Source organism: Macaca fascicularis, chromosome 3 (genome assembly GCF_037993035.2).
Source record: "Macaca fascicularis isolate 582-1 chromosome 3, T2T-MFA8v1.1".
NCBI lineage: Eukaryota > Metazoa > Chordata > Mammalia > Primates > Cercopithecidae > Macaca > Macaca fascicularis.
In genome coordinates this window covers 7,686,660-7,706,596 of record NC_088377.1, presented here as the reverse complement: position 1 = coordinate 7,706,596, position 19,937 = coordinate 7,686,660, and the positions used below count along the sequence as shown (strand labels likewise).

General features: G+C 44.9%; 2 protein-coding genes across 8 annotated transcripts in view; one reads left to right on the top strand and one right to left on the bottom strand.

Annotated features, from left to right (window-relative positions):
- The window catches only part of BRWD1 (bromodomain and WD repeat domain containing 1), a 132,906-nt gene extending 114,768 nt beyond the window's left edge, over positions 1-18,138 (bottom strand). For 5 of the 7 annotated variants that reach the window (XR_012431990.1, XR_012431991.1, XR_012431992.1 and 2 more), the window contains exons 1-8: positions 17,943-18,138; positions 17,744-17,802; positions 17,572-17,601; positions 17,330-17,389; positions 4,795-4,945; positions 2,643-2,741; positions 2,121-2,281; positions 491-712 (exon numbers count right to left, since the gene is read on the bottom strand). Coding sequence is in view for 3 of the 7 variants with exons in the window: in XM_005548684.5 (XP_005548741.1) it covers positions 491-712; positions 2,121-2,281; positions 2,643-2,741; positions 4,795-4,945; positions 17,330-17,389; positions 17,572-17,601; positions 17,744-17,802; positions 17,943-17,991 (831 nt within the window). In the remaining 4 variants the exon portion in view is untranslated. Of the gene's footprint in view, positions 1-490; positions 713-2,120; positions 2,282-2,642; positions 2,742-4,794; positions 4,946-14,111; positions 14,176-17,329; positions 17,390-17,571; positions 17,602-17,743; positions 17,803-17,942 lie in introns of those variants that run through there. The other 2 variants (XM_074034010.1, XM_045389311.2) reach the window with 2 other exon arrangements.
- An 8-nt stretch (positions 18,139-18,146) lies between these two features.
- On the top strand, positions 18,147-19,425 carry LOC135970006 (uncharacterized). Its single transcript, XM_065541370.1, has one exon. The coding sequence runs from the start codon at positions 18,392-18,394 to the stop codon at positions 18,980-18,982; it is 591 nt and encodes a 196-aa protein (XP_065397442.1). The 5' UTR covers positions 18,147-18,391; the 3' UTR covers positions 18,983-19,425.
- Positions 19,426-19,937: the final 512 nt, after the last annotated feature.

Here is a 19,937-nt window from a genome sequence, read left to right as displayed (position 1 = left end):
AAAATACAAAAATTAGCCAGGTATGGTGGTAGACACCTGTAATCCCAGCTATTTGGGAGGCTGAGGCACAAGAATCGCTTGAACCCGGGAGGCAGAGGTTGCAGCGAGCTGAGATCGCGCCACTGCACTCCAGCCTGGGCAACAGAGCAAGAGTCAGTCTCAAAAACAAAAAACAAAAAACAAAAAACAAAACCACCTTAGCAAAATCCACAAGTTTTAAAGTTGAAAAACAATCTATCACCAGTTTGCAACTGACAGTCATCCAGTTCAACCATAAACCCCAAAATATCAATAAGCCTTCATGTAAATATGCATTAGATCTTCATTTCATCAGCCTTCCATGATTTGTGGAAGTATGAATTATCATTTCTCTTACTTAAAATATATAGTTACTAATACACATCTTACTACTTCTCAATTCCAAAGAAACTGTTTTAAAGACAAAGGTGAAAATATATATAGGAATGTGCCCACTAAGCTAAAAGTTTACCTGTAAAGATGTAATTGATCCTGTATGTCCTTGGAGCACAGCAACCGGGGCACAAGTTCGCAAGCACCACACTCTAATAATTTTATCACAGCTCCCCGCGGCAATCATTGTATTCTCATAGTTCACTGCCATATCTGAAATTTCTGCAGAATGACCTCTTAATGTAGATAACAAGCGGCCATTATGTGTTGACCAAATCTTTACCAAACAATCATCTGAACCCTAAGAAAAAAGATATCCAAAAATTAATGTTAGTACAGCAAATCTTTTAAATGATATTAAAAGAATACCTTTTATATGCCATCCAAATTAACTATCTTTAACTTCTCTCTTTCCAACTATAAAATACTTTGTTATTTATGTAATAAATTATGACTTACGGTCAGAACACTTATGGAATAACAGTATTTTTCTTTAAGGCAAAGAAAGTGTACACAAAAATACCGCCAAGTTATCACTTCTATGGGTCAGACTCCATTATCAATACTGTTTTCCCCCAAGTTCTCTGCAAAGTAAGAAGTCCAACTCAAAGTTCATGGCTCTCTTATATCAACTAACAATGGTTAAATGTTAGTCTAGGCCGGGTGCAGTGGCTCACGCCTGTAATCTCAACACTTTGGGAGGCCGATGCAGGCGGATCACAAGGTCAGGAGAACAAGACCATCCTGGGTAATGCAGTGAAACTTCACCTCTACTAAAAAATACAAAAAATTAGCCGGGCGTGGTGGCTGGCGCCTGTAGTCCCAGCTACTTGGGAGGCTGAGGCAGGAGAATGGCAAGAACCCAGGAGGCAGAGCTTGCAGTGAATCGAGACTGCGCCACTGCACTCCAGCCTGGGCGACAGAGCGAAACTCCGTCTCAAAAAAAGAAAAGTCTATTCACACCAAGCTAAATAATGTGATGAATGTTGGAACAGATCTATACTTCATAGTGAGAAACAGGACTAAGTGGCAATCCCAAAAACAAACAAAAATGGTGGGAACAGCCTCCTCACAAACAACACAGTCTCAAGTTTACAGTACTAGCCAGCACCCATTCATTCAAGAAACACTTGATTATCTACTCTTGAATTGTACACCTGCAAAATCAAAGTTAAACTTCTCACCTATCCTAATTTACCCTTAAAACATTAAAATGATAAATTCCAAATTTTTTCAGATAGGTTTTTAATACTTACTTGAACACTAATGGGTTATTTTATAATCAACCCACTTTCCTGAACCAGCGGTTAATGTGAACATGAATCACTTGTAGAGGTCTGAGGAGCTTTTTATTTTGGGGGGTTTACAGTTAATACATATATTTAATTACAATGTAATCTAATTCAGTAAGTCTAGAATGTGCTAGAGGGAAAGTATTAGGTATGTCTATTTTTAAGTATCCTTAAATACCACATTTAAGAACAACTACTCTAAATCATTGTATCTCAAAACAGCACAGAGTCCTGACTATCTTCAGCTGACGCACTTATTAAAAATACGAATTCATGAGACCCACACCATACCTACTGAGTCAAAATCTCTGAGGATGGGAAACAGAAACTACATATTTTGTAAGATTTCCCAGATGATTCTGAAGCACACTGAAGTACTCTAGATGACACCAAATCAAGTTTAAAACGTTAACTCACTGTAAAGATTCTATGTCCTGTCCTATCAAATGCTACACAGTAAACAGCAGACAGATGTCCGAGAATCCTTCTGTGCATTTTTATATGCTGATACATAGTTCCTGGAAATGCTGTACTAAAAGTGGAACACCCTGTGAGTTGTTTTCCTCGATGTATCTCCACTAGGAAATAAAAACAATGAAAATGGTTAAGGGAGAGCCAATATGGAAAAATCTAAGAAAAACTCAAATAACAATTTCTAGAGGGTCACAAAAATCTATGTTCAAGAAACCCTAAGGACACAATTTCTTCCCAATTCTATTCTTCTATATTCACTAATACAGACTTCTTACTACAGTAAGATTATTTTTTATTAACTTTATTTTTAGTAATTATTTTAACAATAATTTGATATTTGATACTTATTACTATCAAAACATTTCAACCAGTATTTCTTTTTAAATTTTAATACAGCATTTATAAAGGTTGTTGAGAAATGTAAAAAGAATTATTTCAGGCATCTCAAAGGCCAACCTTACTTACCAAGATTTGGTGGGGAACCATAATTCACTGGCATTTCAGGAGGTCTTCCTCTATGAAGAGCAGCAAAGGCAGAGCCCTTCCAAACTGTGTGCCTGCAGTCTTTAAAATGAATTTTAGATACACATAAAATCTTGAAAGTTAACCCCAAGAAAGATTTTATAGAATACTTACGTATATTGTAATAAACTGTTTATTCAACATTTTACCAACTAATATACTTTAACAGAAAAGCCCTGGAAGTTTATTAGACTATTTCTGAAGAAAAAGAAAATTAAGACATCTCAGATACAGCAGCAACAACAACTAACATTTGTGTAGCACTTTACAATTCACAAAGTGCTTTCAACATACATTAGCTCATTGAATCCTCACAACAACCCTGTGAGGTAGGTATTTTTGCCAATTTACAAGTGAGGTAACTGAGGCTCAAAGGTTCTAGGGCCTTTAAAGAGATCCACAGCAATGGTTGGTAAAGATGGACCGGAAAACCAGATCTTGACTCCAAGTCCCATTTCATGCCAAGTGTTTATTTTTCAATGTAGAATTATATCATACAATACTAAAGATAAAAGGTCTTACAACTGATCCAACTTTTCAAAAATGGAAGCTTTTATAAGGAAAAAGTTCTTTGATTTATATGAAAATTCATGACTTGTTCAGTTTTAAAATTAATTTGGCCAATACTGCCATGACTTTAGTCTCTCTCTTTAAGAAGTACTGATAAATTACATAGCTTTCCCTTCATTTTAGGATCACAGAAAATCCTCTACTGAAGAGCACATATGCAGGATCTGTGACTCTGAACACTAATTCAAAGTCCATCCCTCCTTGACCTACCAGCAAATGCACTAAGAAAAAAATGTCTGCTCTCCTCTATAGGAGATAGCAGAACATAGGGTTTTAAGCAGTCACACTGTGCCAGAAATTAGTTTCTTCGTAACTCAGAGAAGAAAGGGAAGGCATCATACTAAACCTCTACTGAGCCTCGGGTGCCCCAAACTAACAGGCATATTGCATTTTACATGAACGGATTCATTTCCACTATCATGACCAAAGAGCAGTTACAAGGCATCCTCTTGGGGTACCAGTACAAAACAAATAGAGAATATGCCCCTACCCTAGGGCAGCTTGCTGAAGACTCTTCTAAGGTCTGGCCAGTTCTAAATCACTGCTCATCACAAAACAACGACATGGAGCTTGACACAAGTAAAGAAAACAAAGGAAAACAGGCTACCAATTAACTACCATATAACCAGCTAATTACAAAGTGAATAGGGACACAGAAGAGGAAGAATATAAACAGTTTCCTGATTAGTGCCACAGGGTGACATGGCTAGACCACTAAGAAACAACTAAACCTAACAAACCAGTCTGGCACGGAACTAAGAGGGAGGGGTGTTCTTTCTCAGTTAAGCTTTATACTGGTGGTGCATCTAAGAGATAGCATCACATCAGCAATAGCTCGTAATAAAAAATAATCATGGGATGAACTTGATGTATACTCAGGATCAGAAGAACCAACAATCTTTGCCCATTAGCAGTTTAGCCACATGTACACATAGATTATATCACATACATATACTTAGTCTGAGTCATATATACCAAGCTAACAGAAAAAGAATAGCAATTTCAAACATTTTGCTAGCACATAACTTTGCAAAAAAATTAAATTAGTAAAAAAAGAACCATGCAATTTTACATTTTTGGTGCTTGTTTTCAAGCTGCTACCAAATTTAGAAAATCACTTCCCTTTATAACAAAGGGCTTTCAGAAACTAAATATCAAATGAAATACTTCTAGCATTTAAAGAGTTTATTAGACACATACAGTTACATTCAATGAAGTTATGAGTGAGCTACAAAATGGAAAATTAAGAACTCACATTGATAAAACCTCAAACAACATCTCAGAATAAATTCAAGCTTTTTAGCTTAACATCTATATCTTTATCAACTTTTTAATGCAGAAGGACCCATTAAACACTTATGTAATAAAATTCAATGTTCTATGCTAAACGCAGAGAATTTTATAGTCCACAGCATGATTTATAGTTACATTATCACCTTTCTTCCACAATGCTTACATGACTTCACAATTATAATCATTATTAGGCTATGAATACAAAGCAGAACACTTCTTCAAATTAAGGTACCTTTTGCTGTACGTAGCAAAGACTGCCTTCCTGCACCAAGTAAAGAAGTGACTCTTGAAATACTGGGTGGAATTTCTTTATCCAACATAGGACCGATGCGCTGGCAGATTTGCAACAGATGATCAGGAGCCACATGCTTATTGGACAAGACCTAGTTGGAGAGCAAGTTTTAATGACAACAGTTTAATAATATCAAAAACTATTAAATACTTAGGGATAAGTCTGGCAAAATGTGAAAAGTATAAACTGAAAACTGTAAAACATGCTGAGAGAAATTAAAGACGACTTAAATAAGCAGTAAGCTGATCTACAGATTTGATCTACAGATTCAAAACTGTAACACTCAAAACTTCAGATTTTTTTTGTAGAAATTGACAATTTTGTTCTAAAATTTACATGCAAATGACCTGGCAAAGCACCTTTGAAAAAGAACAAAGGTTGCAGAGCTAACAAAACCTAATTTCAAGACTTGAAATCAAGACTTTATTCAAAATTGAGCTAACGGGGCCGGGCACGGTGACTCATACCTATAATCTAAGCACTTTGGAAGGCCAAGGCAGGTGGATCACTTGAGGTCAGGAGTTCGAGACCCGCCTGACCAACATGGTGAAACCCTATCTCTACTAAAAATACAAAATTAGCCAGGCATGGTGGTGCATGCCTGTATTCCCAGCTACTTGGGAGGCTGAGGCAGGAGAATCACTTGAACCCAGGAGGTGGACGGTGCAGTGAGCCAGGATCATGCCATTGCACTCTAGCCTGGGCAACAACAACGAAACTCCATCTCAAAAAAAAAAAAAAAAATTATGCTAACTGGCCTGTAAGCGAAGCACACATCTTTGAAAAAGATGTTAAGATATCAAAGATCATACAAGACATCAATTAGTATCTAAATCATGGATAAGTGGTTCTCAACAATACACTAGGCAGTAAAAAACATTAATTCTTTCACTAAGTATTGACAGCCAACTACGTGCCAGGAACCAAAAGTAGATATACCTATGGATGGCTATAGACAATTACATGTCTCTCATAATTTTAAATGAAAAATAATCATTTATTTACTCCAATGTAAAAGATAAAAGATATCGCTCTCATCTCTACAATGAGAACAAGCTGGATAAACTTTAAAAAATGTATAAACCCATCACAGCTGAAAAAACAAAGGAAAGTCTATATTAACTAATCCCAGAAAGTACAAGCTTTTCTGGGAACAGAAAAGGGACTCAGGCCGGGCGTGGTGGCTCACGCTTGTAATCCCAACACTTTGGGAGGCCGAGGCAGATGGATCACTGGAGGTCAAGAGTTCAAGACCAGCCTGGCAGAAATGGTGAAACTCCATCTCTACTAAAAAGAAAAAACACAAAAAGTAGCTGGGTGTGGTGGTGGGCGCCTGTAATCCCAGCTACTTAGCAGGCTGAGGTATGAAATCACTTGAACCTGGGAGGCGGAGGTTGCAGTGAGCCAAGACCATGCCATAGCACTCACAGCCTGGGCAACAAGAGTGAAACTCCATCTCAAAAATAAATAAAGTTAAAGAAAAGGGACTCATAGCTGCTTTCATCCGTAGCAGAGAGGCAGGAAGAACTGACCTCAGACAAGAATAAGAAAAAACCACTCAAACCTCTAACAAACTTAATGACCACTTTTAGCCAGCATGACTGATCAGAATCCTAAGGAGCTTCAGCTACAGTGAGTCTGCACACCTACCACAATTTTTTCCCATAGGCCTTCACCAACTGCATAGGGCCCAAACACTAAAGCCAGGGCAGCCCTGGAAGAAACCTTACATTCCAAATGCACTGCGGAGGCCCTCCTAAGGCTAGAGATAGAACAACAGGGTGGAGAATGATGTCTTCTGACACGGAAAGCCTAGAGCAGGACCACAAAGCGGAGCGAACTCTGTAGCAACCTAAAAAGTTGGCAGTCAGGTACAAAGTAGAACAAGATCTCACAAAGTTTGGAAAGGTGGCAACTCCGATATAAAAAATAAGACACCTCAGGAATTTCACGAGGGCCAAATGTCAAACTCTGCTGGAAGGGAAAGTCTTGATGCCACCCTCAAAGCATGCAAAGCCGGTGATTAACTGAATTTAACAAAGCTCAGAGATGATCAATTACAAATTAGACTGACCCTGTCTCACACACTAACTGCTTGAGAAAAGCGCACCTCTTTACCAGGGGTAAATACATTACTGCAGCCTCTACTCTTTTTACACAAAAAGTTACAGCATACCTCAAAAAATGATGAGATACACAACAAAGCTAGATATGTGTGTGATCCATGGTCAAGAGGGGAAATGGTCAATAGAAGCAGACCTAAAGATGGCCCAGATGTTCAAAAATGCTTAGTTGTTATTTCTTCAAACTACTTCTCCCCTCTGTCCTTTCCACTTGGGACTTCAATTATACATTAAACTATTTGATATCATACCACTTATTCAAAAAGCTCAGAGAACCTAAGCAAAATAAATGCAAAGAAAACCACCTAGGTGCACATGTGAAAGGCAGCTTCTGACATGCCCTCTAATAGTGCCCAAAACTCTTGATAGTCACAGACTTGTGAAATACCTCCCCTCAGTTACTTCCGAATACAGTAACATCAAGAGGATACTACTTCTATGATTATGTTACAATTGTGACTTCCCTCTTGCTAAGACTCTACTGCCTTGTCAGCTTTCATCTTTTGATAACTCAAGCTACCACACTGAAAAGACCAAAAGGGTGAGAAACTGAGGGTGGCCAATAGTCAGGTAGAAACTGAGGCCCTCAGTCAAACAACCCTCCAGGAACTGAATCCTGCCAAAACTACATGAGCTTGGAAGCCTATTCCTCCCCCGTCAAGCCTTCAGCTAAAACCCCAGCTCTGCCAACATTGACTGCACCTTCAGAGAAAAGGAGACAGAGAACCCATCTGAGCTGTGTCTGGACCACTGACTTACAGGAACTGGCAGATAATAACAAATCAGTGTAGTTTTAAGCAGCTAAATGTTGGGGTAATTTGTTATACGGCAATAGATCATGACTACAGGACAACATAGTAAAACTGCTGAAAATCAAAGACAAATAAAAATCTTAAAAGCAACCAGACCAAAAAAACATTATTTTCAAAGGAGCAATAACAAGACTGCTAAATTTTCAACATTAAGGAAGGCATAAGGTAGTAGGACATCTTTAATGTGCTAAAAAAAAAAAAAAAAAAAAAGACTACGAACCAAAATTCCATAGCTACTGAAGTCACTGTCAATAAACCTTTGTGTGTGTGTGTTTTTTTTTTTTTTGGAGACACTCTTGCTCCGTCGCCCAGGCTGGAGTGCAGTGGCCCCAATCCTGGATCACTGCAACTTCCACCTCCCAGGTTGAAGCAATTCTCCTGCCTCAGCCTCCCAAGTAGCTGGGATTACAAGCACACGCCACCACACCCAGCTAATTTTTGTATTTTTGTAGAGAAGTGGTTTCACCATGTTGGTCAGGCTGGTCTTGAACTCCTGACTCAGATGATCCACCTGCCTCGGCCTCCCAAAGTGCTGGGATTACAGGCGTGAGCCACCAAGCCCAGCCAAACCTTCATTAAAAGAAATAACAAAGTAAGTTCTGCAGACAGAATAAAAATTACCACAAATAGGTCCCACGGAACTGGAGGAAGAAATTTAAAATACCAGAAAAGATGTATAGGTAGGTAAGCAAATGAATATTGACTTTAAAACAACATTAATAACATCTTGAAATTTTTATAATACATGAAGTAAAGCCAGGCTGAGAGCAGCGGCTCAGACTTGTAATTCCAGCACTTTGGAAAGCCGAGGTGGGCGGATCACCTGAGGTCAGGAGTTCAAGACCAGCTTGCTACCATGGTGAAACCCCACCTCTACTAAAAATACAAAAATTAGCCAGACATGGTGCCACATGCCTGTAATCCCAGCTACTTGGGAGGCTGAGGCACAAGAATCACTTGAATCTGGGAGGTGAAAGTTGCAGTGATCAGAGGTCGCACCACTGCACTCATGCCTAGGCGACAGAGTGAGATCCCATCTTAAAAAATAAAATAAAATTAGGCCGGGCGCGGTGGCTCACGCCTGTAATCCCAGCACTTTGGGAGGCCGAGACGGGCGGATCACGAGGTCAGGAGATCGAGACCATCCTGGCTAACACGGTGAAACCCCGTCTCTACTAAAAAATACAAAAAATTAGCGGGGCGAGGTGGCGGGCGCCTGTAGTCCCAGCTACTCGGGAGGCTGAGGCAGGAGAATGGTGTAAACCCGGGAGGCGGAGCTTGCAGTGAGCTGAGATCCCGCCACTGCACTCCAGCCTGGGTGACAGAGCGAGACTCCGTCTCAAAAAAAAAAAAATAAAATAAAATTAGTAAGGCCAGGCAGGCGGATCACTTGAGGCCAGGAGTCCAACACCAGCCTGGGCAACATGGCAAAACCTCATCTCTACTAAAAATACAGAAAATAGCTGGGTGTGGTGGCATGCTCCTGCAATTCCAGCTACTTGGGAGGCTGAGGCAGGAGAATCACTTGAACCCAAAAGACAAAGGTTGCAGTGAGCCGAGATCACACCACCACACTCCACCCTGCACAACAGAGTGAGACTCCGTCTCAAAAAAAATGATTACTAGCTCAATAATTATTACAAGATGGTGACAACTAACAGTTATAACTTCATTTATTTGGGAAGTGGCAAAGGAACTAATTTAATGTATACTGGTAATGTATATTGAAACCTCTGGGGAAACCACCAAAAGAATAATAAAAGGATATATAACGAAAAAGAAATAAAGAGGGCTGGGCACAGTGGCTCATGCCTGTAATCCCAGCACTTTGGGAGGCCAAGGCGGGCGGATCACGAGGTCAGGAGATTGAGACCATCCTGGCTAATACGGTGAAACCCTGTCTCTACTAAAAATATAAAAAATTAGCCGGGCGTGGTGGCGGCGCCTGTAGTCCCAGCTACTCGGGAGGCTGAGGCAGGAGAATGGTGTGAACGCGAGAGGCGGAGCTTGCCGTGAGCCGAGATCTCGCCACTGCACTCCAGCCTGGGCAACAGAGTGAGACTCCGTCTCAAAAAAAGAAAGAAAAAAAGAAATAAAGAGGCCAGGTGCGGTGACTCACACCTGTAATCCTAGCACTATGGGAAGCCAAAACAGGTGGATCACGAAAGGTCAGGAGTTCAAGACCAGCCTGGTGAATGTGGTGAAACCCCGTTTCTACTAAAAATACAAAGATTAGCCGGGCATGGTAGCAGGCGCCTGTAATCTCAGCTACATTGGAGGCTGTGGCAGGAGAATCACTTGAGCACGGGAGGCAGAGGTTGCAGTAAGCCAAAATCACGCCACTGCACCCCAACCTGGGCAACAGAGCAAGACTCCATCTCAAAAAAAAAAAAACCAAAGAGTTATTTAAAAAAAGAAAGAAAGAAGGAATACTTAGTCCACTTTGGGAGGCTGAGGAGGGCCGATCACTTGCTCAGGAGTTCCAGACCAGCCTGGGCAACGTGACAAAACCCTACCTCTACAAAAAAATAGCCAGGTATGGAGGTGCGTGCCTGTGGTTCCAGCTACTCAGGAGACTAAGGTTGGAAGACGGCTTGAGCCCAAGAGGCTGAGGCTGCAGTGAGCCGTGATCATGTCACTGTACTTCAGTCTGGGTGACAGAGTGAGACCCTGTCTCAAAAAAAAAAAAAAAGAATAAGTAGAATACTTTTTACGTTTTCGAAATCTTGCTGTCATCTTAAAATAATACTTGATTAATCAAAAAAAAAGTGAGAGAAGGAATAAAGAAGAAATGAGATAAAGAACAGGTAGACTTAAACCCAATTACGTTTAAGTAATTACATTAAATACAAATAAGCAAGGCACAGTGGCTCACACCTATAATCCCTGCACTTTGGGAGGCCAAGGCCGGAGGATTGCCTGAGTCCAAGAGTTCAAGATAAGCCTAGGCCACATAGTGAGACACTGGCTCTACAAAAAAAAATTTTTTTTAATTAGCTGGCCATGATGGCACACATCTATAGTCTCAGCTACTCAGGAGGCTGAACCCAGGAGGTCAGAGCTACAGTGTGCCATGATCATGCCACTGCACTCCACCCTGGGCAACAAAGTGAGAACTTGTCTGGAAAACAAAACAAAACAAAAATACAAATGACCAAAACATCATTGAAAGAAGGCACATAAAACTACAAGCTGTTTAGAGGAGACAAACTTTAAATATGTGAACACAGAAAGGTTGAAAGGAAAAGGACAGAAAAAGATACACTGTGCCATCACTAACCAAAAGAAAGTAGGCGTGGCCATCTTAATGTAAGGCAAAGTAGATAGGAAGGCAAGAAGATTATGATGAATAAAGTATTTTTTAATATTTAAGGTCAATTCAATAGGAAAACAAAAATCCTAAATTTGAATGTACCTAATAACAGTTTCAAAAAGCACAAAAAGAGCGATAAATCCAGAATCACATTTGGAGCTCTTGTTTTTGTTTTTTTGTTTTGAGCTATCTTGCTCTGTCACCCAGGCTGGAGTGCAGTGGCGCAATCTCCGCCCGCTGAAACCTCCGCCTCCCGGGTTCAAGCAATTCTTCTGCCTCAGCCTCCCAAGTAGCTGGGACTACAAACATGGAACACCATGCCTGGTTAATTTTTGTATTTTTAGTAGAGACAGGGTCTCACCAGGTTGGTCAGGCTGGTCTTGAACTCCTGACCTCAAGTGATCTGCCCGCCTGGCCTCCCAAAGTGCTGGGATTAAAGGCGTGAGCCACCACATCCTGCTGTAGTTGGAGATTTTAACAAATCTTTCTCAGGAATCAATACAGTAAGCTAGCAAAAATTCCTAAGGAGACACATGATCCAAAAATACACAAATCACTCAACTTTTATCCCTTAGATACAAATAACTTGTTGTTGGGTGAGTCTATGGAAACTAGTAACTACTGTCTTTTAAGGTAGCACAGTCAGCCAGGCACAGTAGTTCACACCTGTAATCCCAGCACTTTGGGAGGCCAAGGTGGGTGGATCACCTGAGGTCAGGATTTTGAGACACCAGCCCGACCAATATGGTCAAACCCCATCTCTACTAAAAATACAAAAATTAGGCCTGGTGCGGTGGCTCACGTCTGTCATCCCAGGACTTTGGGAGGCTGAGGTGGGTGGATCACAAGGTCAAGAGATCGAGACCACACTGGCCAACATGGTGAAACCCTGTATCTACTAAAAATACAAAAATTAGCCGGGCGTGGTGGCATGCGCCTGTAGTCCCAGCTACTCAGGAGGCTGAGGTAGGAGAATTGCTTGAACCCAGGAGGCGGAGGCTGCAGTGGGCCAAGATTGTGCCATTGCACTCCAGCCTGGCAACAGAGCGAGACTCCATCTAAAAAAATAAAAAAATTTTTTAAATACAAAAATTAGCTGGGCATAATCCCATGCACCTGTAGGCCCAGCTACTCGGGAGGCTGAGACAAGAGAACTGCCCCAGGAGGCAGGGGTTGCAGTGAGCCCGGTGGCACCACTTCACTCCAGCCTGGGCGACAGCACAAGACTCTGTCTAGAAAAGAAAAAAAAAAAAAAAACCTTATCTGGGTGTGGCTATGCACTCCTGTAGTCCCAGCTACTTGGGACACTGAGGCAGGAGGATCACCTGTGCCCCACGAGTTTGAGGTTGCAGTGAGCCATTCATTACCGTGCCACTGCAGTCCAGCCTGGGCAACAAGAGACCAGAACTCACAAAAAAAAAAAAAAAAGAATTGAGACTAGTTACCTTTAAATTTTTTTTTTTTTTTTTTTGAGACGGAGTCTCATTCTGTCACTAGGCTGGAGTGCAGTGGCACAATCTTGGCTCACTGCAACCTCCACCTCCTGGGTTCAAGTGATTCTCCTGCCTAATCCCATTATTATTTAGTTTTCACAGTGGAACTCTAAAGACCCTTCATCCTGAGGGTAGCTAATTTCTTTCCTCTACGGATTCTGTATTGTGATTGACTATAGAGATCTATCATTCTATAGGTATTTCATTTGTAACCTGGGGACACTTGATGATGGCAGTGTGACTGATGAGATACAGTCTAGCAATACAGCAGTGCAGGTAGAGACTAGAAACTCGGGAGCTGGACAAGGAGGCTCACACCTGTAAACCAAGGTTTTGTAAAATTTTTTTCCACAGATGTGGTATTGCTTATGTTGCCCAGGCTGCTCTCAAACCCCTGGCACTAAGTGATCCTCCCACCTCAGACTCTCCAGTCTCTGTATGGCCTTAGTCACCCCACATGGCTTCAATTCTTATATAAAGCAAAAGTAGGCCTGGCAAGGTGACTCATGCCTGTAATCCCAGCACTTTGGGAGGCCAAGGCAGGTGATCACTGAAGGTCAGGAGTTCAAGACTAGCTGGGCCAACATGGTGAAACCCCGTCTCTACTAAAAATACAAAAAGTAGCCAGGCATAGAGGTACATGTCTGTAATCCCAGCTACTCAAGAGGCTGAGGCAGGAGAACTGCATGAACCTGGGAGGTAGAGGTTGCAGTGAGCCAAGATCATACCACTGCACTCCAGCTTGGGTGACAGAGTGACACCCTGTCTCAAAAAAAAAAAAAAAAAAAAAAGAAGCAAAAGTACCAAAAATACTCTTGCCCCTAAATACAGGTTGGAATAACAGCATGGTCACAAGTTTAAGATAAATTGTGGCTTTATAAACACTAATACTAGAATCATCTAAAACGCTTTTAAAAATACTGATGTCCAGTCCCACCGCAAAAATTCTGATTTAACTGGTTTGGGGCATACTATGGACAACCAGATTTTATAAACCTCCCAGATGATTCTAATCCGAAGATGAAAACCACTGAGAAAAAGGAACAAGTTAACATCATGAGGAACAATGAGACAAATACAGAAAATACAGAATGTAAAACATTCTACAGGATAAATGATTCGGTCTCCAGTAAATCAATGACACAGAAACAAGACTATTCAAGATAAGAAGAGATTGAAGATAATCAGGGCAGGGGCCGGGTGTGGTGAATCACGCCTATAATCCCAGCACTTTGGGAGGCTGAGGCGGGCAAGTCACAAGGTCAAGAGATGGAGACCATCCTGGCCCACATGGTGAAACCCCGTCTCTACTAAAAATACAAAACTTAGCTGGGCGTGGTGGTGCGTACCTATAGTCCCAGCTACTTGGGAGGCTGAGGCAGGAGAATCGTTTGAACCCGGGAGGCGGAGGTTGCAGTGGGCCGAGATCGTGCCACTGCACTCCAGCCTGCCGATAGAGTGAGACTCCATCTCAAAAAAACAGAACAAAAATCAGGGCAGGTGTGGTGGCTCACACCTGTAATTCCAACTTTGGCAGGAGCATTTGAGACCAGCCTGGACAACATAGTGAGTCTTCTTCTCTAGGAAAAAAAAAAAAAAAAACCTTAGCCAGGTGTGGTGGCACATGCCTGTGGTCCCAGCTACTCAGGAGGCGGAGGGCTGAGGTGGGAAGATTGCTTGAGCCTGGGAAATGGAGGTTTCAGTGAGCTGTGATCATACCACTGCACCCCAGCCCGGGTAACAGAGTGAGACCCAGTGTGCGGCGGGGAGAGAAATCAATCAGTGCATGTATGGACCTTGTCTGAAGACTAAATAAAACTAATTGTAAAAAGACACCTAGGGAACAAAAAGAAAATCTGGATATGGACTCTCTGATATTGGCACTTGATGGTATAATAAGGAGTCCTTATTTTTTAGAGAAGAACTCCGACAAATTTAGAGATGAAATGTAGTGTCTGGAATTTGCCTTAAAACATTTCAACACATTAACCAATGAAATGAACGACTTTCTGGAATTTGCTTAAAAACAAGGGAGCAGGCAATATGCAACATTCTCTCATAATCACTGAAGTTGGAAAACAGGCACCTAATGGGTGGGTCATTATTCTATTGCTTTTGTTTGAAGATTTCCATTGATAGTTTATTAAAACATATGTATACCTCAAACAGAAACCAAAGTAAATATAGCAAGTTAGTTATGTTCAAAATCCAAATTTGTTGGCCAGGTGCAGTGGCTCACGCCTGTAATCCCAGCACTTTGGGACGCAGAGGCGGGCAGACCACCTGAAGTCAGGAGTTCAAGACCAGCCTGGCAACATGGTGAAACCCCTTCTCTACTAAAAATACAAAAATTAGCCAGGTGCCTGCAATCCCAGCTACTCAGGAGGCTGAGGCAAAAGGATCACTTGAACCCAGAAGGCAGAGGTTGCAGTGAGCCAAGGTTGCTCCTCAAACCAGACTGTCTCAAAAAAAATAATAATTCAAATTTGTTGCTGGTATAGAGGGGTGCATTATATTATTCTCATCTGTGTACATTTGAAATAACTTTGTTGTTGCTTTTGTTTTCAGACAGGGTCTCGCTCACCTAGGCTGGAGCACAGTGGCTTGAACAGAGCTCACTGCATCCTTGACCTCACTTCAGGAAGGTCTGGAACTCCTGGCCTCAAGCGTCCCACCAAAGTGCTGGAATTACAGGTGCAAGCACCACAGCTGGCCTGGAATACTTCTTAATAAGATATTTCTAAAAGACTTTGAAAGTTTAGAAGGTATATATATACCATTAACAAAAGAATAATTCTCTACACAGGAGGCTCATCATCATTTAGTCCTGGGGGACTGGAGGACAGAGAGGAAGGTAAAAAGAAAGGATACCCACCAGACAGACCAAATCAGGGAGGCAATAAGAGATGCCATATGTCACAGCCAAATCACAGCCGTATTATCACAGAATTTAAATGACTTTAAACAACAGTAAGTAGGGTTTTAAGCAATTCTAGCAACAAAAGCCAAAAATCTTATATAAATTTTTTTGGTTTTTTGTTTTGGTTTTTTTAAGAAACTAGGCCTTGCTCCATCTCCCAGGCTGGAGTGCAGCGGCAGGAGGATAGTTCAATACAGCCTCAAACTCGCAGAGTCAAGTGATCCTTCCGCCTCAGCCTCCGAAATAGCTGGGACTCACAGGCACGCACCACCACATCCGCCTAATTTTTCTGTTACTTATTTTTTGTGGAGGCAGAGTTGGTCTGGAACTCCTGGCCTCAAGTGCTCCTCCCACCTCGGCCTCCTAATGTGCTGGGATTGCAGCTATGAGCCACTGCACCCAGCCCCTACAAATGTATTTTAAAAGTAACTTTTCCAGTAGTTACAGCACTACATTTCTTTCAAGTTATTTTCTCTCAGGTAGCACGACTAGAGCATCATAACCAACAATGCTTTTCCCCTTCACCGATAAAGCTATATTATCCGTGGAGAAAACTAAAAGAGGGCGTCCTTTAAATGTTTCCTCAACGTTTACCAAAAAACTATCTCAAAATGTCAAACTCAAGAAAACAAATTGCCATCATCAGAATTTCTATAACTCATTCTCTTGAAAACATCCACTTTTAAGTGTTTACTTCAAAATCTAAGAAGGCAAATATTAAAATTACTTGCTACTTGCACCAGGCTTCAAGTTTTAACTGCTCACGAAAATAACATATCCTCTGGTTTCTTTTGTTGTCTCTAATTCAAAACCGGTAATCTTCTAAAACTGATTTTTCTTCTTTTCACTTGCTACCATACTCTACCGCTTAAGGGTTACAGGTCTTCAAACTGTGGTAAAAGATCACTCAGAAGCTCTTTTCCCTCTCAATTGTTTTCCTTATACAAGATGCTGAACATGGCCTGGCAATCAACGAATTTCCTTTGTCCTAATAACGAAATGGCAAAAATACATTCCTGAAAAATGTCTCCAGTAAAAACAAACGAATCCCTGCAACTGCTGTTAACTACAGATAAAAGCAAGTTATATAGAGATATTAACCAGGTTCACAAAAGAAATGAGACTGTAATGCACGATTAACCGAGCTCAAAAAAAAAGTGTCTATTTAAAGCACTTTATTATCTACAGCAAGATCAGTGTGAAACTCATCAATCAACTTTCTACGGCGTTCAACAAATATTGTACAGGAGAAAAGAGCACAAGTATTACAGTAGCATATTCACACAGCTGCAAGATTTTTATGACGCTGCTGCGGACAAAACAAAAAATAAGCTCAACACAAGAACATTTCTCCACCTTCAGAGACCAATGATTCTATTCCTAAGGAACAAGTGGGGGACAGACCCGGGCGGGACAAGACACGAGAGGCCAATCAGAGCGCGAGTTACAAGCGCGGTGGAGAGGGGGGGAGCGGATGAAACCGCCCCGTTGAATGGCTGGCTGCGCTCGCCACACCCCGCAGAGGCGGCCGCACCTGGAGCCCCACCCCTGCCGCAGGACCTCCGCGAGTCGCCCCCACCGCTCCGCCCCGCGCCGCCCCCCATGACTGTTTCCTGCCAAAACAAACCTGGCCGCCTCAAAAACAAAACAGAATATTCAGCGGGGAAGGCAGCTGTCCTGGGGCCGCCCTCCAGTGCGGCTCACACTTTGCACCCCACGGGCCGGGGTCCCCACGAGGGGAAGGGGCAGGGGCAGGGGCAGGGGCGGGGGGCGGTGCACGGAGAACCCGGGGAGCAAACGTGCCCAATGCTCACCAACTCCTCGTAGCTCCTGTTGTGCTCGTTGCCCTCCCAGTCCAACCTCTTCGGCAACAACTGGAAAGACACGAAACGCACACGAGTGACCACCGCTCCGGCGCGGGGCGGGCGGGGGGCGCGGGGCGGGCGGGGGGCGCGGGGCGGGCGGGGGGCGCGGGCGAGCATCCCTCAGGGCAAGGTCGGGAGGAGGGACGCGAGGGAGCGCGGGGACGGGCGCGCGGGGACGGGCGGGCACAGACCTGGTACTGCTCCAGCTCCTGCACCAGCACCTGCGGCCGAGAGACGCGCGGTCAGGGGTGGGGCCGGGCCCGGGGCGCGCCCGCTTCACCCCCGCCCTCCACCCGCGACCCCCGGCGGCGGAGGGGACACCGGGGACGCCAAGTCCGCAGCCGCCCGCGGGCCCGCACTCACCTGGGCCGCTCTCCGACACGGGCCCGCCGATAGGTACCGGGCGATGAGGAAGTACAGCTCTGCGGGAAGACAGGGAGTTGGGTCAAGCCCGGGCAGGGAGGGGACGGGGCCCGGGACCGGGACGGGGTCGGGGCCGGAGCCGGGGAAGCCGAAGCAGCTGGGAGCGCCAGGACGGGGGTGGCACGGCCTCGCGTCTTACCCGACTCGATGAGAGGCACCGGGCGTCGGGCGGACGAGGGCTCCGCCATGGCCGGACACGGGGCGGGAGGCGGGAGCGAGCGAGCGAGCGGAGCGTGTAGGCCGCGCCGAGGCCTGACCGGGCTGGCGTCCCCTCTCCTCAGGCGCGCGCCGCCGCCGCCGCCGCCGCTGCCGCCGCCATGCCGTGCGCGCCTCCTGGTCCGACGCCTCCGCGGGGGAGGAAGTAGTGCCTCACAGGAGACGGAAAGTAGTCCCTCCGTGGGGGGCGGGGGCCTCGGCGCCAAGGGAGGACTGGAGCTTGCGTCCCGCCCAGGAAGGCGAGCCTCGCTCCGCTGTCTGTCTCCGGGGACTCGATGAGGAGAAAGTGACGCGGGGGTAAAGACCTGGGCGCCCAGGGTAGCGGCGGCGAGTGGGGGAGGGGAGGGCGCGTGGCCCGGATCCCTGCGCGCGATGAGGCGGCCGCCCAGGCTTTGTGAGGCGGCGACGCGACGCCGGGCGGTCCAGCAGCGTGCGGGTACCGGGGGCGGAAGCGCGGCCGCCGGAGGGGGCGAGTCACCGCCGCCCCCCGCGGGACCTGGGTCCTCTACGCGGGACCGCAAGGGCCCCGAGCCGCGGTTCTGCAGGGTCGCCCGCTCCGGGTCGCTCGGAAGGGTGACTTCACGAACCGGTCGTCTGGGGCCAGCGCGTTTTGCCCCCCACGATAGACTTCCAGGACGCGAAAGCTTTGAAAGTGAGGATTGGCTCGCCGCGCCTCCCGCACGGGGGAACGCCGCCCGGACCCGCGAGCCTAGGGCGGGGGCCTCGGATACCGGCGTTGCCGGAGCGTCTGCGGCGCTGAAGGCCGCCGAGACCCAGCCGCAGCCCCCAGAAGCCGGCAGCCTGGTAGAAAATTACATAAAATGCAGCGCTTCGCCGAGGGGGTGCGAGTCGGGGGAGCAGCGCGCAGCTGCGGCTGACGGCTCGGCCGGATCCGTCCAGGCATGGACAGGAAAACGGGATTGCGGGGAGAAGGCGGTGCAACGGGCCGCAGACCCTCCCTGAGAAGAGAAGCCGGAAACTCGGGAGCCATGTGTAGTTAGAATCCTCTTGGAAGACTAGTAGACGTGAGGTTGGAGAGGTGGACGAGGACCAGAGAATTCCCTTGTCTTGCCAGGCTTCTGACCTAACTGTATGAGTTTCCTCAGCGCATCCAGCCTGCCCTGCTCTGACCCCTAAAGTACAGCGGTGACCCTAAATGGTGTCCCTGCCTTCCTGGAGTGCGCGTTAACGTTCTGATTCTTACTCATGGCAATAACCCACACACCACAGAGAGGTTAAATGTGGTTCAGGTCAGACTCTGGGGCAGGACTCACTGCCTGCACCTTGTCTTGGCTCCACCAGCTTGACCTTGAGCAAGTCACAACCTGTGGGTCTCAGTTTTCCTTACCAGTAAACCGTAGATAATTCCTCACTAGTAAACACAATATTTGTGCCTGCCTCATAAAGTGGTGAGGATTTAATGAATTAATGTGTTCCTGGCATATAGTAAGCACCGTATACAGTTGGCTTTTATTTACACCAAATAGCAAAAGCTTTTTTTTTTTTTTTTCCTTGAGACAGGGTCTTGCTCTGTCGCCCAGGCTGGAGTGCAGTGGTGTGATCTCACCTCACTGCAGCCTCAGCCTCCCGAGTAGCTGGAATTGCAGACACGTGCCACCACGTCCGGCTAATTTTTATATTTTTAGTAGAGACGGGGGTTTCACCGTGTTGGCCAGGCTGGTCTCGAACTCCTGGCCTCAGGTTATCCACCCGCCTCGGCCTGCCGAAGTGCTGAAGATTACAGGCGTGAGCCAACGCGCCTGGCCAAAAGCTTTTATATGTATTTATAAATAGATACAGATACCTGTAAGGCTGTCCAGGCGTGGTGGCTCACACCTGTAATCCCAGCACTTTGGGAGGCCAAGGCGGGCGGATCATGAGGTCAGGAAATCAAGACCATCCTGGCCAACATGGTGAA